This window comes from Nerophis lumbriciformis, linkage group LG25 (assembly GCF_033978685.3).
Source record: "Nerophis lumbriciformis linkage group LG25, RoL_Nlum_v2.1, whole genome shotgun sequence".
NCBI classification, from domain to species: Eukaryota; Metazoa; Chordata; class Actinopteri; order Syngnathiformes; family Syngnathidae; genus Nerophis; species Nerophis lumbriciformis.
The window spans coordinates 33,621,828-33,648,855 of NC_084572.2; the positions used below are offsets into that span (position 1 = coordinate 33,621,828).

The 27,028-nt window shown below is 37.6% G+C and overlaps 1 protein-coding gene across 1 annotated transcript in view; it reads left to right on the forward strand.

The window, feature by feature from the left end:
* Positions 1-2,454: 2,454 nt before the first annotated feature.
* Positions 2,455-27,028, forward strand: part of LOC133621844 (GTP-binding protein 1-like) — a 35,936-nt gene continuing 11,362 nt past the window's right edge. The window contains exons 1-8 of the mRNA XM_061984242.1: positions 2,455-2,539; positions 2,813-2,993; positions 12,614-12,725; positions 16,997-17,177; positions 17,257-17,440; positions 17,509-17,673; positions 20,356-20,479; positions 20,550-20,664. Of these exons, the coding sequence (XP_061840226.1) occupies positions 2,817-2,993; positions 12,614-12,725; positions 16,997-17,177; positions 17,257-17,440; positions 17,509-17,673; positions 20,356-20,479; positions 20,550-20,664 (1,058 nt within the window). The 5' untranslated portion in view covers positions 2,455-2,539; positions 2,813-2,816. The remainder of the gene's footprint in view (positions 2,540-2,812; positions 2,994-12,613; positions 12,726-16,996; positions 17,178-17,256; positions 17,441-17,508; positions 17,674-20,355; positions 20,480-20,549; positions 20,665-27,028) is intronic.

The following is a 27,028-nucleotide window of genomic DNA, read 5'->3' on the forward strand; positions in this document are numbered from 1 at the left end:
CACAGTACAGTACATATTCCGTACAATTGACCACTAAATGGTAACACCCGAATAAGTTTTTTAACTTGATTAAGTTAATCCACGTTAATCAATTCATGGTAGTATCCTACATATCCTACATAAACAATGTATGAATACATTATATATCTATATATCTTAGGGACCTATAGACTGTATCTCTGTTGCTGCAGCAGCAGAGAGGTTATTCTGTCTTGACACTTTGTATTGATATTTTCTATTACATTCTTCCCTTAAATGATCATGTTTACAGTGATTGTTTTATATGTATTTTTTATGTATGTCGCTTTGGATAAAAGTGTCTGCCAAATACTTAAACATATATAAACACCTGAAAGTCTTTACATCAGCTAAAACCACCAATCTGTTTCACTGGATTCAGAATAAAACCAAATTCTGTTTTACCCAACAATGTTAGTACTTGAATATTGTTACATGAAGACTTATTCCTGGTTACAATTATACTGTTAAGAAAGTATTGTCTTATAATTTCCCAAAATGTGAATGCATCATAATCTAGACTGTGGTCCTAACTTTTACCCCTGTTGGCTTTTACAATCTTTATCTTCATCATTTATTTAAATTAATTTAAATTAATTAAATTAATTAATTTAAATGACAAGCAATTCTATTATGGTCATACTCTTGCTAGCGGCTACGATTTCAGTACTATTGAAGATATTTGTTCCTTCTCAACTCTGTGGTAATATTCTTTTCACAAAATACAACCAATAGTACGTTAATGTTAAATCTTACTTGTGAAAATTAATCCCCCGATTCCGGCATCTTTGTTTTCTACCTGTCAACTAGGGCTGCGAATCTTTGGGTGTCCCACGATTCGATTCAATATCGATTCTTGGGGTCACGATTCGATTATAAATCGATTTTTTCGATTCAACGCGATTCTCGATTCAAAAACGATATTTTTCCGATTCAAAAGGATTCTCTATTCATTCAATTCATAGGATTTCAGCAGGATCTACCCCAGTCTGCTGACATGCAAGCAGAGTAGTAGATTTCTAATTTGAACTATTAAAATTGTGGAAAATATTGGACACAGTGTGTTGTCAAGCTTATGAGATGCGATGCAAGTGTAAGCCACTGTGACACTATTGTTCATTTTAATTTTTTTTTATTTTTTATAAATGTCTAATGATGATGTCAATGAGGGATTTTTAATCACTGCTATGTTGAAATTGTAACTAATATTGATACTGTTGTTGATAATATTCATTTTTGTTTCACTACTTTTGGATTGTTCTGTGTCGTGTTTGTGTCTCCTCTCAATTGCTCTGTTTATTGCAGTTCTGGGTGTTGCTGGGTCGGGTTTGGTTTTGGAACTGGATTGCATTGTTATGGCATTGCTGTGTATTGTTTTGTTGGATTGATTAATTTAAAAAAAAAATTTTTTTTGAAAAATGAGAATCGATACTGAATCGTACAACGTGAGAATCGCGATTTGAATTCGAATCGATTTTTTCCCATACCCCTACTTCCCCCCCTACACAATCTGGACTGTGGTCCTAACTTTTACCCCTGTTGGCTTTAACAATCTTTATCTTCATCATTTATTTCAACTTTATGTAATTCAAGTATGACATTTTTAAATTTAATTAATTTAATTGACAAGCAATCCTATTATGGTCATACTCTTGTTTGCTCGCGGCTACGATTTCAGTACTATTGAAGATCTTTGCTCTTTCTCAACTCTGTGGTAATATTCTTTTCATAAAATACAACCAATAGTACGTTAATGTTAAATCTTACTTGTGAAAATTAATCCCCCGATTACTATTTTCAACAGTCCGCTCATTCTTTCTTTCTTTCTTTAGTTTATTTCGAACATGAACATTTACAGTATAATACATCACACAATTTCATATCATTTCACTTTACATCATGTCCGAAAAGGAGTAGGAATAAGAAAAGCTTATTTAATCCTACACCTTTCCCACTTCAAAGCGTTTACAAATACATAGAATCGTTTACTGACCTTTTTATATAATAAAATAACATCTGTGAATTAGTATACACAACAGTTTTGTAATATGTAATTAATTAATTCAGTCATTATTAACATACTGAGATGAAGAATATCTTATTTTCAATAAGATATTCATTTGAGCAGGAAAACGCTCATCTTTGTTTTCTACCTGTCAACTATCAGTTTAGGCTGCTCGCCGGCTCCTCATCACCACTTCAAGATGGCGGCCGAATTTCTCGCGTCACAGCAGCCAATGCTGTGTCTACTTATAAGATGTCTAAGGTTCCTATCAAGACAGCCCATTGGATAAACATGGCACAAAGTGGGCGTATCGGAAAGTAAAGTAGCCAATAGCCGGTGAGTATTCCACGATGGGGTTCCTATCAGGACAGCCCATTGGATAAAAATGGCACGAAGTGGGCGTACCGGAAAGTAAAGTAGCCAATAGCCGGTGAGTATTCCGCGATGGAGTTCCTATCAGGACAGCTCAGAAAAAAGCGAATCCACCGCCGCTAGTAAACAAGTTAGCTAAACCAGGTGGCTAGCACTTTTTTTTTTTTAAATATATAAATATTTTAAAATGATTAAGCTGTTGCTCTCATTCTTAACAGTGAATTTAGGCACCTGATAAGTTGTGAGCCGATAATTTTATCACCAGCGTTAAGTCACTTTGACGAATGTTTACGTAGCATTTAGCTAGCCGGCTAACCCCTTTGAACTGAACTTTACGCTTGTAGCTAACGGCTAAAGCTAACGAGAACTAAAAAAAGCTAAGCTAACTTCGTCCTCGTTGCGTGTTTCCGCCCGCAGAGACATGGCGTCGTCGGCGGGGTCAGGAGCGACGTTCGGCCCGGGCGCCGAGTGCACGGTGCCCGCTTGCATGTTCGCACCGGACCGGGGCTGCGCGGACGGTCCATGCGGGGAAGAGGTCTTCGAGGACGGCGAGGGGACCAACGGCGAGTCCGGCGGTATTTTGGACTTGAGCAACAAGGTGGGCTATGTTCGTTGTGATGTCCTAAAGTTGTTTTAAAAGAAGAAAAAACATGAGTTTGCAGTGAAATATGAGACAGTGACACGTACACCTCGTCTGTGTTATTATAAGGAACATAACTTTTTTTTTTCATACATGTATTGTATAGATTAATGTTGTGTTTAAAAAAGTCTTTGAAATGTTTATAACTTCCAAAAATAGTTTGCTTGTTCGAAGGTAAATACTTCTGCCATGTTTTTATTTGTGGCCACGCCCCCTACTTGTACTAAAATACTGAAATACTGTACTGCAGTGTTGTTCAACCTTTTTTGAGGAAAGTGTTGTTCCCTTCCTCCAAGGGAATTGAAGTTACTGGTCAATCCCAAGTTCTTTTGGATGACATATATGCTGAGTAAGAAGGATCACCAGGACAGAATAGGAATATTATCAAGTTTTACTGAAAAATTCAGGAGAACAACCTCGACTGATACATTCATACCGGCTTCCTAAGTTGTTCTGACCCTCAAACTGAATAGCCCACTTCTTACACAGAAAGAAAGTTGTCAGGAAAGGAACACGGCCTCATTGTTCCACTAAAGATAAGACAAAAGGGAGTATTCCATCTCCGACAGTGCAAACCTTCAAGGACACACACATAGTTTACTTGCGGACATAAGATAAAAAAATAGAAAGAGTACAAATGGAAAAACACTAGCTGTTTCAAATATGACTATGAATAGAAAGAAATAACTCTTAAATATATATATATATATATGCATTCTTCACACCAGGCACATTTCTTTTTCCATTTAAAAATCCGGAGGCACACCACCAGCAGAAAACGTTAAAAAAATGAAACTCCACCAGGTCCTCCTCGTGCCTTATTTTGAGTTTGTTGGTGTTTTCTTGTGTGTAGTGCTTTAAGTTATTGTCTTGCGCTGTTATTTTTGGTGTTTTCCTGTAGCATAGAGGTGTCCGATAATGGTTTTTTTGCCGATATTCCGATATTGTCCAGCTCTTAATTACCGATCCCGATATCAACCGATACCGATATATACAGTCGTGGAATGAACACATTATTATGCCTAATTTTGTTGTGATGCCCCGCTGGATGCATTAAACAATGTAACAAGGTTTTCCAAAATAAATCAACTCAAGTTATGGAACAAAATGCCAACATGGCACTGCCATATTTATTATTGAAGTCACAAAGTGCATTATTTTTTTTTAACACGCCTCAAAACAGCAGCTTGGAATTTGGGACATGCATGAGGAGGTTGAGGTGGGCGGGTTGAGGTGGGGGGCGGTAGGGGTTATCGGGGGGTGTATATTGTAGCGTCCCGGAAGAGTTAGTGCTGCAAGGGGTTCTGGGTATTTGTTCTGTTGTGTTACGGTGCGGATGTTCTCCCGAAATGTGTTTGTCATTCTTGTTTGGTGTGGGTTCACAGTGTGGCGCATATTTGTAACAGTGTTAAAGTTGTTTATACGGCCACCTTCAGTGGGACCTGTATGGCTCTTGACCAAGTATGCGTTGCATTCACTTGTGTGTGTGAAAAGCCGTAGATATTATGTGACTGGGCCGGCACGCAAAGGCAGTGCCTTTAAGGTTTATTGGCGCTCTGTACCTCTCCCTACGTCCGTGTACACAGCGGCGTTTTAAAAAGTCATAAATTTTACTTTTTGAAACCGATACCGATAATTTTGAAACCGATAATTTCCGATATTACATTTTAAAGCATTTATCGGACATCCCTACTGTAGCAGTTTCATGTCTTCCTTTGAGCGCTATTCCCCGCACCTGCTTTGTGTTAGCAAGCAAGGCTATTTTCGTTGTTGCTATTCTTCATTGTGTGGACATTGTTGCTTGCCATGTCATGTACGGATGCACTTTGTGGACGCCGTAAGTTTTTGCTGTCGTCCAGCATTCTGTTTCTGTTTACGTTGTAGTCTAGTTTTACATAGCCATCCCTATGCTTCATTGCCTTTTCCTTTCCCTTTTGTTTATTTTTGTCTTAAGCGTTACATACCTTTTTTTTTACCTGCACGCTGTGGTCTGCATATTGGGATCACAGTTCTACAGCCGAGTTCTACACAGCACGGACACTAAGGAACGGCACAGTATTTGCAGATTATGATTATTGATTTGCAAAAAAATATTTTTGGGACCAATTAGGTGAAGTTGCATAATTTCCCACGGCACACCAGACAATATCGCACGGCACAGTGGTTGAAAAACACTGTTGTACTGTACCTAGAGATTTAAACTTGGACTTCCTTTTATTGTCATTCAAATTAGAACTTTACAGTACAGATAACGACATTTTGTTGCATTAGCTCAAGGTGCAGATATAAATAAATAAATAGATTAATGTACAGATAAATATATTGCACTTTTGCATATGCATCCATGTATGTTATATTGTCTCCAGTGAGTTGATCCGATTTTGGGGGGGGATTGAGGGGATTATTATGATGTGTTCAAGAGTCTTACGGCCTGAGGGAAGAAGCTGTTACAGAACCTGGAGGTTCTGCTACGGAGGCTGCGGAACCTCTTTCTAGAGTCCGGCAGTGAAAACAGTCCTTGGTGGGCGTGGGAGGAGTCTCTGCAGATTTTCTGAGCCCTGGTCAGGCAGCGGCTTTTTGCGATCTCCTGGATAGGAGGAAGAGGAGCACCGATGATCTTTTCCGCCGTCCTCACCACTCTCTGCAGAGACTTCCAGTCTGAGGCACTGCAGGCTCCAGTCCAGACAGAGATGCTGTTGGTCAGCAGGCTCTCTATAGTGCCTCTGTAGAATGTGCTGAGAACGGGGGGGGGGGAGCTGTGCTCTTTTCATCCGACGCAAAAAGTGCATGCGCTGCTGAGCTCTTTTTACAAGAGCTCCGGTGCGTAGGGACCAGGTCATATTGTATGTTCCCTGCACCCCCAGGAGCTTACCATCTCCACTGCTGTGTCGTTGATGAAGATCTGAGGGATAAGGCCTAAACCAGGGGTCGGCAACCTTTACCACTCAAAGAGCCATTTTGACCCGTTTCACAAAATAAAGAAAACAATGGGAGCCACAAAACTCTTTTGAAATTTAAAATTAAATAACACTGCATACAAAGTTTTTTTTTTTTGCTTTGTGCTATGTATAAACCAGGGGTCTCAGACACGCGGCCCGCACCTTAATATGAAAATGTAATGTTAGTGCGGCCCGCCAGTATTATATGAATGCCGCTTGACAGCATCACACTTGCCAACCCTCCCAATTTTTCCGGGAGACTCCCGAATTTCAGAGCAACTATTCTCTCGAATGTCTGCTGATTTTCACCCAAACAACAATAATAAGGGCGTGCTATGATGGCACTGCCTTTAGCGCCCTCTACAACCTGTACTAACAGCTTGCCAGCCCAGTCACATGTTATATGCGGCTTCTGCAGACACACATCAGTGACTGCAAGGCATACTTGTTCGACAGCCATACAGGTCACACTGAGTGTGCCCTCAACTTTAACACTCTTACTAATATGCGCCACACTGTGAACCCACACCAAACAAGAATGACAAACACATTTCGGGAGAACATCCGCACCGTAACACAACATAAACGCAACAGAACAAATACCCAGAATCCCATGCATCCCACCCCCTCCATGTGTCTGTTGAGGTGGGCGGGGTTTGGTGGTAGCGGGGGTGTATAATGTAGCCCGGAAGAGTTAGGGATGCATGGGATTCTGGGTATTTGTTCTGTTGTGTTTATGTTGTGTTACAGTGCGGATATTCTCCCGAAATGTGTTTGTCATTCTTGTTCGGTGTGGGTCCACAGTGTGGCGCATATTAGTGAGAGTGTTAAAGTTGTTTATATCACAACCCTCAGTGTAACCTGTATGGCTGTTGACCAAGTATGCCTTGCAGTCGCTTACGTGTGTAAGCAGAGGCCGCATACTACATGTGACTGGGCCGGCACGCAGATAGCATGGTGTAAAAGCGGACACGACGACATGTTGTAGAGGACGTTAAAGGCAGTGCCATCACAGCACGCCCTCAATATTGTTGTCCGGGTGAAAATCGGAGAATGTTTGCCCCGGGAGAGGCACTGAAATCCGAAAACCTCCCAGGAAAAAACGGGGGGGTCGGCAAGTATGCAGCTGAGCCGCATCAGAGTGATCAAAGAGCCGCATGCGGCTCCGGAGCCGCGGGTTGCTGACCCCTGGCCTAAACAAAAATTAGTTTTACGATTTTTTTTGTAAGTGAAAATTTCTATTTGATTTTTCCGATTTTTTCCCCCTACTTTTTAACCTCTAAAGGCCTGAGTGGCCACATGCGTGGACAGCACCTTTTAGCTCTTATTTCCAAAATTGTCTACACTACTGAATTGGGGTCTTATGGCCACTTATGTGGACACTTATACTGCCATCTAGTGGTGTCAGAAGACTATAACATACAATGGAATTTTGAAAAAAAGTGTAAAAATAATAATTAGCATGTCACTAAACATGAAGTCCATCATATAAAAATGTGACTCTTAGTTTTTATTCTAATTAGGGTCCAATAAGCCCAAATAGCAAAGAGAAAGAAAAAAAAAAGCATGTAAAAAAACAGTTTGGGCCTTAAGAGGTTAATCAAAAACCAATGAACACAAATTCATAACCAGTTTCACTTTTATTTGATTTTGGGTGTAATAAAAGATGATAAAATGAACTGGAAATCTCATATATTATTTAATATAGAGCTTCCTATTGAAGGTTAAACTTTTGTCTGTAAACAAAATTGTAGCATATACAGGTAAAAGCCAGTAAATTAGAATATTTTGAAAAACTTAATTTATTTCAGTAATTGCATTCAAAAGGTGTACAGTATTTTCCGCACTATAAGGCGCACCGGATTATTAGCCGCACCTTCAATGAATGGCATATTTCATAACTTTGTCCACCAATAAGCCGCCCCGGACTATAAGCTGCGCCTACGCTGCACTAAAGGGAATGTCAAAAAAACAGTCAGATGGGTCAGTCAAACTTTAATAATATATTAAAAACCAGCGTTCTAACAACTCTGTTCACTCCCAAAATGTACGCAAATGTGCAATCACAAACATAGTAAAATTCAAAATAGTGCAGAGCAATAGCAACATAATGTTGCTCGAACGTTAATGTCACAACACACAAAATAAACATAGCGCTCACTTTCTGAAGTTATTCTTCATTCGTAAATCCTTAGTCTTCGGTGTCCGAAGTGAAAAGTTGGGCAAATGTGAGATCCAAAATGGCCGGTTCCGTCTCGTCGAAGTCATCGGAGTCAGTGTCACTGTTATCCAGCAGTTCTGTGAACCCTGCCTTCCGGAAAGCTCGGACCACAGTTGTGACCGAAATATCTGCCCAGACATTTACGATCCACTGGCAGATGTTGGCGTCGTCTGGCGCTGCCTCCCTGTCTTAGTGAATGTGTGTTCGGCTTCTGTCATCCACTGTTCCCACGCAGTTAGCAGTCTAGCTTCGAATGCCCTGTTGACACCAATATCTAGCGGCTGGAGGTCTTTTGTCAATCCACCCGGATTGACGGCGAGTATTGAATTAAGCGCGTAAGCGTGTCTCTTAATGTGATGTTATGAGCTAGCAAATATAACAACTACACTACCCAGCATGCAACGATAGTTACGAGCATGCGCGGTAGCCCTGAGAAGCGTTGTTGTATGCTGGGAGTTAGAATGTGGTTATGAGCACGCTGTGAGTAAACGTTGAGAACTCAGTTAACACGCCTCGTCTGCATTATTTATAATTAGACAGACAACACACTTAATAGGAGCCATTTTGGGGTCTTTACATAAACACACAAATGGAAATGAAACGTCACATATCCCAGCATGCACCGCGCGCTTCTTCTTCTTCCGGGGGCGGGTGGTTGCTTACAGTACAAGAAGAAGCGCTTCCTGTTCTATGGGGGCGGGTGCTTACCTTGGCGGTTGCTTGCGTAGAAGAAGAAGCGCTTCCTGCTCTACCGGGAAAAAAGATGGCGGCTGTTTACCGAAGTTGCGAGAACGAAACTTTATGAAAATGAATCTTAATATTTATCCATATATAAAGCGCACCGGGTTAAAAGCCGCACTGTCAGCTTTTGAGTAAATTTGTGGTTTTTAGGTGCGGCTAATGGTGCGGAAAATACGGTAACTTGTACATTATATTTATTCATTGCACACAGACTGATGCATTCAAATGTTTATTTCATTTAATTTTGATGATTTGAAGTGGCAACAAATGAAAATCCAAAATTCCGTGTGTCACAAAATTAGAATATTACTTAAGGCTAATACAAAAAAGGGATTTTTAGAAATGTTGGCCAACTGAAAAGTATGAAAATGAAAAATATGAGCATGTACAATACTCAATACTTGGTTGGAGCTCCTTTTGCCTCAATTACTGCGTTAATGCGGCGTGGCATGGAGTCGATGAGTTTCTGGCACTGCTCAGGTGTTATGAGAGCCCAGGTTGCTCTGATAGTGGCCTTCAACTCTTCTGCGTTTTTGGGTCTGGCATTCTGCATCTTCCTTTTCACAATACCCCACAGATTTTCTATGGGGCTAAGGTCAGGGGAGTTGGCGGGCCAATTTAGAACAGAAATACCATGGTCCGTAAACCAGGCACGGGTAGATTTTGCGCTGTGTGCAGGCGCCAAGTCCTGTTGGAACTTGAAATCTCCATCTCCATAGAGCAGGTCAGCAGCAGGAAGCATGAAGTGCTCTAAAACTTGCTGGTAGACAGCTGCGTTGACCCTGGATCTCAGGAAACAGAGTGGACCGACACCAGCAGATGACATGGCACCCCAAACCATCACTGATGGTGGAAACTTTACACTAGACTTCAGGCAACGTGGATCCTGTGCCTCTCCTGTCTTCCTCCAGACTCTGGGACCTCGATTTCCAAAGGAAATGCAAAATTTGCATGGTTGGGTGATGGTTTGGGGTGCCATGTCATCTGCTGGTGTCGGTCCACTCTGTTTCCTGAGATCCAGGGTCAACGCAGCCGTCTACCAGCAAGTTTTAGAGCACTTCATGCTTCCTGCTGCTGACCTGCTCTATGGAGATGGAGATTTCAAGTTCCAACAGGACTTGGCGCCTGCACACAGCGCAAAATCTACCCGTGCCTGGTTTACGGACCATGGTATTTCTGTTCTAAATTGGCCCGCCAACTCCCCTGACCTTAGCCCCATAGAAAATCTGTGGGGTATTGTGAAAAGGAAGATGCAGAATGCCAGACCCAAAAACGCAGAAGAGTTGAAGGCCACTATCAGAGCAACCTGGGCTCTCATAACACCTGAGCAGTGCCAGAAACTCATCGACTCCATGCCACGCCGCATTAACGCAGTAATTGAGGCAAAAGGAGCTCCAACCAAGTATTGAGTATTGTACATGCTCATATTTTTCATTTTCATACTTTTCAGTTGGCCAACAGTTCTAAAAATCCCTTTTTTGTATTAGCCTTAAGTAATATTCTAATTTTGTGACACACGGAATTTTGGATTTTCATTTGTTGCCACTTCAAATCATCAAAATTAAATGAAATAAACATTTGAATGCATCAGTCTGTGTGCAATGAATAAATATAATGTACAAGTTACACCTTTTGAATGCAATTACTGAAATAAATCAAGTTTTTCAAAATATTCTAATTTACTGGCTTTTACCTGTATATGTAGCATGCAAATAAATGTGATCAATTTGTTCTATATTGTATGTATTATATATAAATCTAATATATCAGTATAAAGACATGCACCTGGGGATAGGCTGATTGGCAACACTAAATTGGCCCTAGTGTGTGAATGTTGTCTGTCTATCTGTGTTGGCCCTGCGATGAGGTGGCGACTTGTCCAGGGTGTACCCCGCCTTCCGCCCGATTGTAGCTGAGATAGGCTCCAGCACCCCCCGCGACCCCGAAAGGGATAAGCGGTAGAAAATGGAAGGATATTATATAATGTGTATATATATGTAAATACTACATATGTTACCGTATATTTTATATTGCTACTATGGTACATTTTTAGTCTACTTTATACCTGCATTATCCTTTCCATCCTCACCCTTGTAACTGAGCTCCTGTGTGGAACAATTTCCCTTATGGATCAATAAAGTTTGTCTAAGTCTAAATCAACTCCAACCTTTGAGATGCATAGAGTACACACTTCAATCTTCTGTCTTGAATGAAATACTTGTGTAAATACAAATGTAGCATTGAGAGGTTTCCCTAGTTTTAATGGGTGGATAAAAGCAGGCTTCTCCGCTCTATTAGCGACGTGCAGAGCGACCGCTTTAGCTCTCCTTTTCCACTGTGCTTCTTTCTTATCATACATGCCAACTGTGTAAATTCCCCCGCAGTAATCTGTGTTTTAGCTGGAGTTTTTTTTTTTCATGCTGGCTTTGTAAAGAGTTGAATTGCATAGGGCTGGGCGATATGGCCTTTTTTTAATATCGCAATATTTTAAGGCCATACACGATATATATCTCCATATTTTGCCTTAGCCTTGAATGAACACTTGATGCATATAATCACAGCAGTATGATGATTCTATGTGTCTACATTAAATCATTCTTCTTCATACTGCATTAATGTATGCTACTTTTAAACTTTCATGCAGAGAAGGAAATCACAACTAAAAAAATCACAATTTTTTTCATACGGTGTTGATCTGGAAATGTTTGCCTTTGCATTTTGATGGTGTGGGCGTGTGGCACCGAACGGAGATGTTGACGTGCGGAGTAAGCACTGTTCATTCTCTAGCAGGTGACTTTTCAAATAATGCTACTTTTTATAGCAACGCTTTTGCCCCACACTTGACAAATTACGGTTGTCTGTTCGACATATTCCCACTTGAAGCCAAACCCCCTGCTGTTTTTTGGGGGAATTAATTATTCCTTCATTTGTTACCAGATTCGCACCTTCTCTCTCTCTCGTATTACCACTCGCACGGCTGCGCTAGCATCACTGCTAACGTTACCCATGCTGCTACCTCTTTGCTGCGCGAGGGCGTATACGTATGTGACGTGTGTAAGAAGGTGCGCTTGTCTGTCTGTGACAAGGAGACACAGGAAAGAGCGAGGAGAGCCTGTAGTGTAATGCCAGCAGCTAAAAGCAACTGCGTGAGAACGTATACTCGAATATCACGATTTATGTCATTTTCTATATCGCACAGAGACAAACCCGCGATATATCGCATGTATCGATATATCGCCAGCCCGAGAATTGCAGTTGTTGGAATGAGTTTGTTGTGTTGCTACATTTCTGAAACAAACTTTGCAGCGTGCACTCATTTCTTCCACTCCTGTTGCCGCAAAACCCAACCACTGACGACACTTTTCTCTCATTTGCGTTACCATTAGCCGTGTTTTGCTCGGTGTGGGAATCTCCCGCGAAAGGAAATATTGTTTTAGCATGCTAACTTTTTTTTTGTGCTATATTTACAGTCTTATGACTTGGTAGTTTAATACATGCTAGCAGCATTTGAGCTTCACAGTCGTAGAACTTGTACCTCACGGCATTGCAGTTTGGTTAAATTCCCCCAGGAATTGTCACATCTGGTTAGAGGTTTGGTGCCCCTGCCTGGGATGGGACTCAGGACTGGTCTAGAATAATCCACACCGCTGATCAAAACCTCATATTCGTCCACGCAGCTGCTCCTGGTGAGTCCTACGGGGGAACAGTACGACGCCCTGATGCGACACCTACGGGAGCGACTAGACGAGGGCTGCGGAGAAACCATCTATGTGGTCGGAATGGGCTCAGGTAGGAAAGAGCTTTGAGCTAACCATCCAATGTTGTGTGTTGTCTGAGCCAATCACACGGGGGCCCTGATCCGATACAGATAGACGTATTAATACAAGAAAACATTGCACAGATGTCAGGGTTATGGTCCTGTTGGTCTTAGTAGCATTTTGCTCTTATTTTAACAATATCAAAAGTAGGAAGTGTCCCCGATCCAATGTTGCCATTGCTCTGATTTAAGCAAAACAAGTATGTGCTTGCATGTAAAATATGTGATATCATGTGCGATACGGGCAGTCCTGTTTACTTGTGCAAAACTGGACAGCCAGTTGACATCTAAACGTCCTCCAATAAACACACAATGTTGCGCCTTTCTTCTGTTTCAGTCGTTCACGAAAGGTAAACATTAGGGATGTAGCTGTCGATTATTTTAGTAATCGAGTAATATAATGATTAATTTGTTCGATTGATCGAGTAATCAAACAAAACACACCTTATATTTTAGGGAAAGCAGTTGAACAAAGATTTTTCTGCTTGCCATAACCTTCATTGATTTATTTTACCTTTTATTTATCTTCTTTGACCTTATTTTTACCGTTTATTTAAATGATTGTATTTTCTATTTAACTTATTTTACTTTCCTTTACCTTTAATTGAAGTTCAATTTACCTTTTTTGTATCTCATTTTACCTACCATTTACCTTTTAGTTATTTAACTGTAACTTCTATTTACCTCCCATTTATGATCAATGTACCTTTCACCATCTTTTACTTTTTATTTAACTTGTTTTGCCTTCTTTTATGCAGTTTGGATTTTATTAATTTGTATTAGACAATTATTTAAAGCAAAATAATATAAATCTAATCGATTAATCGTTGCAGCCCTCGTAAACATGCTAGTAGGAGCTAGCAGCTACACAGTTTTTTCATTTGAAAATTAAACCAACAATAAATCTATGTATTTAAACCTTTGTTTAAATTAAATCATAAAGGTATTTGAAGTTATACCATTGAAACAAATCTAAAAAATGTTTTAAGCGGTATTTTCATAAATTGAAATTTAGGGGTCATGATTGGGGACAGCTATTTCTTAATACCGTATTTTTCGGAGTATAAGTCGCACCGGCCGAAAATGCACAATAAAGAAGGAAAAAAACATATATAAGTCGCACTGGAGTATAAGTCGCATTTTTTGGGGAAATTTATTTGTTAAAAGCCAACACCAAGAATAGACATTTGAAAGGCAATTTAAAATAAATAAAGAATAGTGAACAACAGGCTGAATAAGTGTACGTTATATGAGGCATAAATAACCAACTGAGAAGGTGCCTGGTATGTTAACGTAACATATTATGGTAAGAGTCATTCAAATAACTATAACATATAGAACATGCTATACGTTTACCAAACAATCTGTCACTCCTAATCGCTAAATCCGATAAAATCTTATACGTCTAGTCTCTTACGTGAATGAGATAAATAATATTATTTGATATTTTACGCTAATAATTTAATAATTTCACACATAAGTCGCACCCCTGGCCAAACTATGAAAAAAACTGCGACTTATAGTCCGAAAAATACGGTAGAAAATATCCTAAAATTATGATTTTACATTTATTTATCTTATCATTTTCTCAACTGAAGCCCTGGGTTTAACCAGATCATAATAGAATCTCAGTAAAAACCCATGTCTGAATACCTAATTGTTTTATTAAACCCTTTTTTGTTTAAGTGACAGCACTTAGCAGTAATTTGGTAAAATGCCTCATGTATAAACATAAATTGCAATAAAATAAAACAAATAAATATAAGTTAATAAATTAAGTCTCTGGAGAAAATTTTAAAAATATAAAACAAATGCATGTAACCTTGGACAATAAACTCACCTTTGATCAGCACACCACGGACATTCAAAAAAGAAGTCAACAAAGACTGTCAGCCATCCGAAAACTTAAAGGACTATACGTTGCACCTCATCTCCTGTTATTACTTTACCAAAGCATTGTTCAACCCATCCTTCTGTACTGTTCCACATGTTTTTTCACCATGCTTTCTGTAACCAACCGGACCAAACTCACACGCATTACAAACATAGCAGCTAAAATCATCGGCCTACCCACACCCAACATTTCAGACTTAAACCACAGGTGCATCACCCGACTGGCAAAAACAATAGTCCAGGATATCACTCACCCACTACACCAATACATCATCCCACTACCATCAGGGCGCAGGTACAGAACTAGCCTGATTTGATTTATCCCTGCAGCTATAGCCGCCCTTAAGAGCAGGCCCGGCCGACCTGTCTGACAAGCATGTAAATGTGTGTTAGTCATGTATGATGTCTTTTTGTTATTTTTTTTTTGTGTGATGTGTAATGTCTAGTGTTTAAATGTACAGCAGTGACAATGAATTTCCCCAAGGGGACCAATAAATCTAAATCTAAATGAAATTAAATGCACATTTTTGTTTAATAAAAATTAAATAATTGATTAAATGCTTTTAATAAATAAATAAACAGAAAATAATATTTCAAATAATTATTAAATAAAAAAAATAAAGTAGAAAAATGCAAATAAAGTAATATAAAATTAAATTGAATGAAGAAAGCAAAATTAAATACAATTTCAACCAAAAAATATATAAATAAAAATAGTTTCCAAAGTGTGAAATGTCCTAAGGCCGAATGATGACTTCCAGACATTACAAGGCAAGGCAACTGTATTTGTATGGCACTTTTCATACACAAGGCAGACTCAAAGTGCTTCACAGCACAACATGTGGTACAACAAAGTGACATGAAAGAAATCAAAAGCAAAATTTATATGCAGACAATAAAAATAAAAACAGTGCGGACGTTAAAAGTTAAAAGATTTAGCTGAAAGCTAAGGTGAACATAAAAGTTTTCAGTCTACTTTTAAAAGTAGTCAGACTTGGGGAAAGTCTGACATCTTCAGGAAGTTTATTCCAGCTATTTGTTGCATACCGGTAGTTTGTTTGTTTGTTTCAAGTTTTATTCACAATACCATATAACAAATACAATAGTAGTGAAATATCACCATTTAAAGATGTTGGTACGTGAAAGGGTCCCCCAAATAAGCTAGAAGAAGCTTTTGACAGGGGGTCCAGAGGATAGTATATACATGAAATGATGGAACATGGTAGCAAGTACAACAACAAAAAACAAAACAAAAAACAACGCTATATGATTAACACAAGATAATAGTACTAAAGCAAGCATACACATACATTCATTCAACCATGCAAAACCCAACAGTAGTCTACCCCACATGAGGCATTAAATATAGGTGGTTAATAGATAAGTTTTTAGTTTATTTTTGAAGTTGGAGAATGGATACAGCATCTTGAGGCTCTCATTAAGCCGGTTCCAAATCTTTGGTCCCCTGCATACAACACTTCGAGCGGTACAATCCAGTAAACGATGTTTCCCTGATATCAAATCTAAGTTACGAGTGTTGTGGGCATGCTGGGGATGGTAGATAGGAACCAAGCTACAGAGCCTTAAATTCAGCCTGTAAATGACTTGATAGGTTAAACAAGCATTTTGATAAATATTGAACTCGGTCAGTCTTAAGAGATGATAATTATGGAATAGATGTCGAGTGGGGGCATTTAACTTGGACCATGACAGGGCCCGTATAATTTTCTTTTGCATGGATTCTAATTTGTGGAGGTAGGTAGGGAAGGTGTTACACCAGATGACATTACAGTAGTTTAGATGTGGTTCAAAGAGAGTTTTATATAGTGTGAGTAGAGCATAAAGAGGAAGATAATGACGAAGGTGAAAGAACAGGCCAACATATTTGGATAATTTGTTTAACAGATGGCTAATGTGACATTTGAAATTGAGGTATAGTGACTGAATGATGCTCTCTCTCCCTTGATTTGAGTTTACTCTGGGAACCGCTTACAAGAGTTAGTCATCCTTTTTCAAAGTTAACATTTGTGCGGCAGTAATATTATGTTCCGTTCAATAATATTTGACCATTGAGCATATTCTTTCAAATCAAACTGTTTACAAATAAATCTAGAACACTTACTTTTTGGCACTTGGTGAAGGCGGTCGCATTCCTCTCCCCTCTCTGTCGGTCCCCGCTTGCCTCTTTGTCTTGTCCATACTTTAAAGAGCAGACGTGGAAGGCATCTATGTGTTTGGAAGTGTGATCGCAGGGCATCTGCTGATTGGGTTAAGCATTGCTTTGGCATATCGACAAATTGGGAGTACTATGGCACCCGTTCAAAGTGCTGATGTCTATCTCTGTGTTCAGACGGCGGCGACTACGGTCTGAACGACACGGACATGGAGGCGTCCATCGCTACGGTGAGGTCGCTGTGCGAGCAGATCGAGGCCGACCTCATCCCGCTGAGAGAGAGGACGGAGGCGGGCGGAAAGATCTGCGACTACCTCATCCGCCGGCGTGTGGGCGAGCAGGACTTCCTGGAGGTCAGGTACGCCTCGGGACACGCAGGGATCAGAAGACTTCATCCTCTGCCTACTATGATTTGTTTTTCTGTGTTTTTGCTCCAGGGTGGCGGTGGTCGGCAACGTGGACGCCGGCAAGAGCACCCTGCTGGGCGTTCTGACCCACGGCGAGCTGGACAACGGCCGAGGCTTCGCCCGCCAGAAGCTCTTCAGGCACAAACACGAGATGGAGAGCGGCAGGACCAGCAGCGTGGGAAACGACATCCTGGGTTTTGACCACGAGGGGCAGGTGGGCAGCGCCTCACAGGAAGTCACCTGCTTCCGTCTTCATCCTCGTCATCATCGTCGTTTCTCCAGGTAGTCAACAAGCCCGACAGTCACGGCGGAGGCCTGGACTGGACCAAGATCTGTGAGAAGTCCTCCAAGGTGATCACCTTCATCGACCTGGCGGGACACGAGAAGTACCTGAAGACCACCGTGTTTGGCATGACCGGACACCTGCCAGACTTCTGCATGCTGATGGTAAGACCCCCTCCAATCATTCTTGTCCTTGTATTCTCTTTACCTAGTCATTGTTTGAAATCATTACATTCGCTCTAATCACTAAATCATTTATTGATTGAATTCATTAAATGTAATACATGTTGTCCTCTTTACAATCTCACTGATTGTTTTAACTCATTAACTAACTCTACATACAAATTTTTTTTTTGTTGTATTCTCTTTAAAAACAAAATAATTGTTCTAATTATATTCCCTTTAAAAACAATATAAATTATTTATTCTCATTGTATCCTCTTTAAAAACAAACTACATATTGTTCTATTCTCATTTTATATACTTAAAAAAAATACACATTTTCTCATTTTATTCACTTTTAAACAAATTAATATTTTTCTCATTTCATGCACTTTGAAAACAATTTTATTCCCCATAAAAGCTAAATAAATGTTTTTTAAATTTAAATTTATTTGATTAGATTCTCTTTAAGAGCAAAATCAATTATTTTATTTTCTCTAAAATGAAAAACATTGTTTCAATTTTATTCACTTTAAAAACAGAATAATTGTTCTCATTTTCTCTTTAAAACAATAACTGTTTTCATATTTTCTCTTTATAACAGACTACGGTACATTATTTTATCCTCTTTAAAATAAAAATGAATTACTTTATTTTAATTATAAACTAAATATAGTTCATTTAGATTAGATTTTCTGTAAAAACAGAATAATTGTTCTCATTTTATTCTCATTAAAACAAAACAAGAATTTTCATGTTATCTCTTTAAAAATCTATATATTCTCTTTAAAATCAAAATAAATTATTTTATTTTAATTATAAACTAAATAATTTATTAATTTAATTACATTTTCTGTAAAAACAAAATAACTGTTATTTTATTCACTTGATAATTATTTTCATTTTATTCTCTTTAAAACAGAATAACTGTTTTCATTTTATTCACTTTAAAAACTAAAAAAAAATATTTTATACTCTTTAAAATCAATTATTTTATTCTTATGACAAACTAAGCAATTTGATTTAATTTCCTTTAATTTTCTGTAAAAACTAAAGGATTTAATTCTCTTTAAAACAGAATAATTGTCCTCATTTTATTCCCTTTAAAATAAAAATAAATTATTTTAATTTAATTATAAACTAAATAATTTGTTAATTTAATTACGTTTTCTGTAAAAACAAAATAACTTCTTTTATTCACTTTAAAAACGTAATAATTGTTTTCATTTTATTCTCTTTAAAACAGTGGTCCCCAACCGTTTTGTAACTGCGGAACGATCAACGCTTCAAAATTTGTCGGGGAGGTGTTATGGTATTTTTATTTTATTTTATTTTAAAAAAATTTGTCATAAGAAAATACAATCATGTGTGCTTACGGACTGTATCCCTGCAGACTGTATTGATCTTTATTGATATATAATGTAGGAACCAGAAATATTAATAACAGAAAGAAACAACCCTTTTGTGAGTGTAAATGGGGGAGGGAGGTTTTTTTGGGTTGGTGCACTAATTGTAAGTGTATCTTGTGTTTTTTATGTTGATTTAATAAAAAAAATATATATATATATTTTTTTCTTATGCGGCCCGGTACCAATCAATCCACGGCCCGGTGGTTGGGAACCACTAATTTAAAACAGAATAACTGTTTTCATTTTATTCACTTAAAAAAAAAAAAAAAAAAAAATTTGTACTCTTTAAAATCAAAATCAATTATTTTAATCTTATGATAAAATAAACCATTTGATTTAATTTCCTTGATTTTTTTGTAAAAACTAAAGGATTGTTTTCATTTTATTCTCTTTAAAACAGAATAATTGTCCTCATTTTATTCCCTTTAAAAAAAAAAAAAAATCTCAATGTATACTCCTTAAAAACAGAATACTTTTCTTTTTTTTCCTCCTTAAAAATAGAATAACTGATTTCATTTTGTTCACTTTAAAAACAGAATAATTGTTCTCATTTTATTGTCTTTAAAAACAAAATACATAATTTTATTGTCATTATAAACAAAACAATTTGTTCTCATTTACTTTTCCGTAAAAAACTAAATAATTGTTTTCATTTTATTCACTTTAAAAACAAAAACAATTATTTTATACTCTTTAAAATCTAAATCAATTATTTTATTCTTATGATAAACTAAACCATTTGATTTAATTTCCTTAAATTTTTTTGTAAAAACTAAAGGATTGTTTTCATTTTATTCTCTCTGAAACACAATAATTGTCCTCATTTTATTCCCTTTAAAAAAAAAAAAAATTCTCAATGTATACTCCTTAAAAACAGAATACTTTTCTTTTTTTTCCTCCTTAAAAATAGAATAACTGATGTCATTTTATTCACTTTAAAAACAGAATAATTGTTCTCATTTTATTGTCTTTAAAAACTAACTGTCATCATTTTATTCTCATTAAACCAAAATCACTTATTTCTTCTCATAAAAACAAAATAATTGTTTTATTCCCTTTAAAAATGAAAGGGAATATAAACAAATAATGTGTGGGAGGATCCTGTCACAGAACTTTCCAGTCTGGGAGGTTCCTGGCAGGACCCAAGATGGCACTAAAGTACAATTTTTCAAGTGAAATATTTTCTGGTGAAAACTCCTTTTTTTGGTCTCAGTGGACCTCTTGATCTTCTTTTTGTTCCAAACCAAGAATGTGCCGCCTTGTTGTTACCTTCCAGGTTGGCAGTAACGCGGGCATTGTGGGCATGACCAAGGAGCACCTGGGTCTTGCTCTGGCTCTGAACGTCCCGGTGTTTGTGGTGGTCACCAAGATAGACATGTGTCCCGTCAACGTCCTGCAAGGTGCTCGTCACGCCACACCTCGTCCTGCGTCAACCGACACACCTGAAGGCTTTCTTTCTCCTCTCCCCAGAAACCCTCAAGTTACTGCAGAGGTTGTTGAAGTCTCCGGGCTGCAGGAAAATACCAGTCTTGGTGCAGAACAAAGACGACGTCATCGTCACGGCGTCCAACTTCAGCTCGGAGAGGTGAGAGGGCGCTTTGTTGTGGAAACTGTTTCTGTTGCATCCTGTCAGGTTAGCCCAGTAATTAGCATTAGCAATAAGTATCACGATACAATACGTATCATGATGCAATATCTATGACAATATGATCCGTATCACAATGCAATATGTATCATGATACAGTACGCATCGCGATACAATACCATACCTGCCAACTACTCCGGTTTTCCCGTAATTAGTACGGTTTTCATCAACCTATTCCGGGTTACGGTTGCAGTGATAAAAAATACGTTTTTTCATTAATTTAAAAAAAACAACAATTTTAAATGCGCAAGGCTATTTATAGCACCGCTGCCAAGCACGAGGCCATTGTTTCCAAACGAGCGAACGATCATGTAATCAGCCGGAGAAAAAAAATCGCAAACGAGTCTTAAACCGAAAAGAAAACTGCAGTCATTCCGTGAAGAATATTCAAAAGCCTATCCGGGAATAATTATCCGTTCCAAAAAGGGTGAAAACTACGCGAATTGCACCTTGTGCAGACAAGATTTTTCGATCGGACACGGAGGAATTAGTGATGTAAAAGACCACGTTGGGACAAAAAGACACAAGTCTAATGCCGTTGCTAGCGATACAAGTGGAAAACTTTCAACGTTTTTCGGATTTTAGCCACAAAAAGGTAATGACACCAATGTTATCTATTGGAATTGTTTAGTACTGTTATACTGTTAAAATTGTTTATACTATTTATGCTTTCAAGTCCAAGTTGAAGAAATCTTGTTAAATGTTGACAGAATAACTACCAAAATACAGAAGTATGTCCTTAATATTTTTGCAGTGCTATTTCTGTTGAAAAGTTAAAATGATTACATTAGAGATGTGATGTGCCACTTTTCAAGTGTCTGATGGCTTAAATTAATTTTCATGAATTTTTCATATTTTGAATTCTTTTGAAAGGCTTACAAAAAAACTACATTTGAATTGTAAATCCATGCTATTGACAGGACTATTCATTTTAATGAAGTTAGCTTACCATGTTTACAGTATGATAATTGTGATAGAAATGTGAATTTTAGGCACAGAATATTTTTTACAATTGAACAAGGCAGTAGATTATACAAGCTTGGACAGAAAGTTAATAATGACACCAATTTTTTTTTTAATGGAATTGTTTAGTACTGTTTTACCATTTGTTTACTGTAAAAAGTGTTTATACTTTCAATTAACAAATTGAAGTCTTGTGAAAGGTTGACAGGATAACTGGCATTAACTGTCAAAATAATTTCAAACTATTGAAGTTAGTTTACAGAATAAACATGTCAATCAACCCATATGATTTTTGCTGTAATATTTTTGTTTTGAAAAGTCACTGTGACTGATAGAAAAGTGATGGTTTTAGCAACATTTTAACCTGTCTGAATGCTAATAATCATTTTGCGTCGGGGGGCGAAGCCTGAACCCCCCACCAGGACTTTGTCCTGGACATACCGGGGCCTGCGGCCCCTGGACCCTGGCTACTAGGTTTTTCTGATTTCAAAAGTTGGCAGGTATGCAATACGCTTCGCGATACAATACGCATTGCGATACAGTACGCATCGCGATACAATACGCATCGGGATACAGTACGCATTGCGATACAATATGCATTGCGATACAATATGCATCACACTACGATACGCATTACGATACAGTACCCATCGCGATACAGTACGCATCGCGATACAATATGCATCGCGATACAGTACGCATCGGGATACAGTACGCATTGCGATACAATATGCATCACAATACGATACGTATCACGATACAGTACGCATTACGATACAGTACCCCTCAGGATACGGTACCCATCTCGATACAGTACGCATCGCGATACAATACGCATCGCGATACAGTACGCATCGCGATACAGTACGCATCGCGATACAATATGCATCACAATACGATACGTATCACGATACAGTACGCATTACGATACAGTACCCCTCAGGATACTGTACCCATCTCGATACAGTACGCATCGCGATACAATACGCATCGCGATACAGTACGCATTGCGATACAATATGCATCACACTATGATACGTATCACGATACAGTACGCATTACGATACAGTACCCCTCAGGATACGGTACCCATCTCGATACAGTACGCATCGCGATACAGTACGCATCGCGATACAATATGCATCGCGATACAGTACGCATCGGGATACAGTACGCATCGGGATACAGTACGCATTTCGATACAATATGCATTGCGATACAATATGCATCACAATACGATACGTATCACGATACAGTACGCATTACGATACAGTACCCCTCAGGATACAGTACGCATCGCGATACGGCACGCATCGCGATACAGTACGCATCGGGATATAGTACGCATCGGGATACAGTACGCATGGGGATACAGTACGCATCGCGATACAATACGCATTGCGATATAATACGATACAATCCGTATCACGATGCAATGCGCATCACAATACAATAAATGATAAATGGGTTGTACTTGTATAGCGCTTTTCTACCTTTAAGGTACTCAAAGCGCTTTGACACTACTTCCACATTTACCCATTCACACACACATTCACACACTGATGGAGGGAGCTGCCATGCAAGGCGCTAACCAGCACCCATCAGGAGCAAGGGTGAAGTGTCTTGCTCAGGACACAACGGACATGACGAGGTTGGTACTAGGTGGGGATTGAACCAGGGACCCTCGGGTCGCGCACGGCCACTCTTCCACTGCGCCACGCCGCCCCACACACAATGCGCATTGCGATTTAGTGCGCATCACGATACATTACGCATTAAGATTCAGTACGTATCACAATACAGTACGCATCTCGATACAGTATGCATCGCGATACAATATGCATTGCGATACAATACGATACAGTCCGTATCATGATGCAATGCGTATCGCGATACAATGCACATTGCGATTCAGTGCACATCACGGTACAGTACGCATTAAGATTCAGTATGTATCGCAAAACAATACGCATCACGATATAATGTGTATGTATCACCACACAGTACGCGTCGTGAAACAGTACGCATCACGATACAGTACGCATCGCAATATGATACAGTACGTATCGCAATATGATCCACTGCGTATCACAATACAGTACATATCACGATACAGTATGCATCGCAATATGATACACTACACTATAGTCATTCACATCGACGTCCCACTGGGGTGAGTTTTTCCTTGCCCTTTTGTGGGTTCTGTACCGAGGATGTCGTTGTGGCTTGTGCAGCCCTTTGAGACACTTGTGATTTAGGGCTATATAAATAAACATTGACTGATTGACTACATATCACAATACAGTACGTATCGCGATTCAGTACGCATTAAGATCCAGTATGTATCATGATACAATACGCATCACCATATAATGTGTATGTATCACTACACCAGGGCTCGGCAACCTTTACCACTCAAAGAGCCATTTTGAGCCGTTTCACAAATGAAAGAAAACAATGGGGGCCACAAAACTCTTTTGAAATTTAAAATGAAATAACACTGCATATAAAGTTTTTTTGCTTTGTGCTATGTATAAACAAACTATTATGGGTTACATTTATGAAATCAATGAACGACTGCAGAGAAAATGAAATAACATTTCCGCATGCAACAAAACCTTTTTTAACTCCGAAAAAGACGTCGGGTTGAAGGTTAAGTAAAATACTTAATGTCTATTTAAGTCCTCCTTGTAGTCATGAAAAAACAAAACGCCAAACTTAAATGATCCACTGGCAGAGAACCAAAAATGCCGTCCTCTCTCTGTGCCGTCATCCTTTTACTGGCGCCAACCTGAATAATAACATGTCTATTTCACTGAACAATTAAAAAATGAATAATAATAATAAATAATAATGATACATTTCACTGAACAATTAAAAAATGAATAATAATAAATAATAATAAATTTCACTGAACAATAAAAAAAAAAAAAAAATAATAATAATAATAATGATACATTTCACTGAACAATTAAAAAATTAATAATAATAATAAATAATAATAATAAATTTCACTGAACAATTAAAAAATTAATAATAATAAATAATACATTTCACTGAACAATTAAAAAATTAATAATAATAGTAATAAATTTCACTGAACAATTAATAAAAATAATAATAAATAATAATAATACATTTCACTGAACAATTAAAAAATTAATAATAATAAATAATAATAATACATTTCACTGAACAATTAAAAAATTACTAATAATAATAAATAATAATAATACATTTCACTGAACAATTAAAAAATTAATAATAATAATAAATAATAATACATTTCACTGAACAATAAAAAAAATAAAAAAATAATAATACATTTCACTGAACAATTAAAAAATTAATAATAATAATAAATAATACATTTCACTGAACAATTAAAAGATTACTAATAATAATAAATAATAAGTTTCACTGAACAATTAAAAAATTAATAATAATAATAAATAATAATAATACATTTCACTGAACAATTAAAAAATGTGAATATAAGCAAAATTATAGGAAATTAAAATATTTATCATACTTGGTCATTGTGATTTCTGCTCCTGAACCGCAGCGCACAGCGTCTCCACATGAGGGCTGTATGACGTCACCTTTATCTTCAGACAGGATCGTAAGCTCTCATCTGTGAGGCGTGTGCCATGTTTGTTTTTAATAAAGTTCATGTCGGAGAACACCTGATCACATACATATGTGGATCCAAAGATCGACAGGACTCCAAGTGCATACTTTTTCAGGTTCGCATCGGGATACAGTACATATGTATCACAATACAATACGCATCACGATACTATACGTACCGTAATACAATACGCATCATGTATCACAGTACAGTACAATACGATAAGATACTGTACGTATCACGATACAATCTCTATCACGGTGCAATGCATATCCTGATACAATACGTATGGCGATACAGTTTGTATCACGATACAATACGCGTCTTGTATCATGGTATCTTAACCTTGTTGGAGGTAGCGAACCCCAGCAGTTTCATATGCGCATTCACCGAACCCTTCTTTAGTGAAAAATAGGATGTTTTTGTTTTTTTCAAATTCAAGACAATGTGTTTTTTGTACTGGTGCACAAAATGAACCGTGCATGAACATCACCTTGTTCAAAGAACAGAAGCAACACAGTGCGTGAACTCACAACAAATTACACACCTGCGGATCAGATGGAAAATTAGAGGGAACATTGTTTGGGGGTAAATAGTTGAGTGATAAATGTAAACTGCAGTTTAAATCATTGATTTACCAAACCGAGTCAAAACATTAATATCATTTAAATGATCCATTAGCATTTTTTGAGAAAGAAAAGTGTTTCTTTAAGTTAGTGTGAAAATGTTGTACTCGTGTTTGCTTCCCTCTCAGGGACAAACGGTAATAAATCTTCATGAAAGTTTCCCAAAGTGTCCTCCTTGTAATTCCATCCAAATATGAATATTTAGTTTTCTGCCTCATATATTCTTTTATTTGTTTAAAACAGTATAGACAAGTTGTAGTCATCAGCGAGGCAGTGATGTCATCGTCAAATGTGCATAATTGGCCATGATGCATAAAACCATGAAAAGGAAACAAAAGCTAGGAAGTCCTGATTACCTTTTTGACTTACTTTTTTTTTTTTTTTTTTTTTTTTTTAATTGACATCCAGCATCAGACATTCCTATCCATTACATCATATTCACATCAATCATATATTTATTGTCTGCCCTAAATGTCAAAATATTTTTGTTTATATCCCACCCATACCACTCACCCCCCCCCCAAAAAAGAAAGAAACAACAAAAAAAACAAAGTAATATCTACAAATACATCAATTAAATAAACAAAGAAAGAGAGAAAAAATAAAAACATTAAAAAAAATAAAAACAATTAAAAAAAATAAAAAGAAGAAAAATAAATAATAATACATTAATAATAATAGTAATCAGAAATAAAATAAAATATAAACAGATACCTATATATATATATATATACCCATACATACATATATATATATAAATATATAAATACATATATATACATACATACATACATACATATACACTTGTAGGGAGTAATCCCCTTTTTTTTTTCTCTCTCTCTTTTTTCTTTCCCTTTCTTTTTGGCAATACAATCACTAATTCGAAAAATTAAAGTCAGGTTTATGGAGCGTGACATAGTTGACCCAATTTTCCCAATTTTACCTTTTTGACTTACTATACATTTTTTGGTTAGTGATGGCCACGGAGGTTGCCATGTCACATGACTTCAATAGTTCCAAAAAGTGTATTTACACCACTCATTATATATACTGTCTGCTCCATCTTCTTATGCTCTGGCAGACC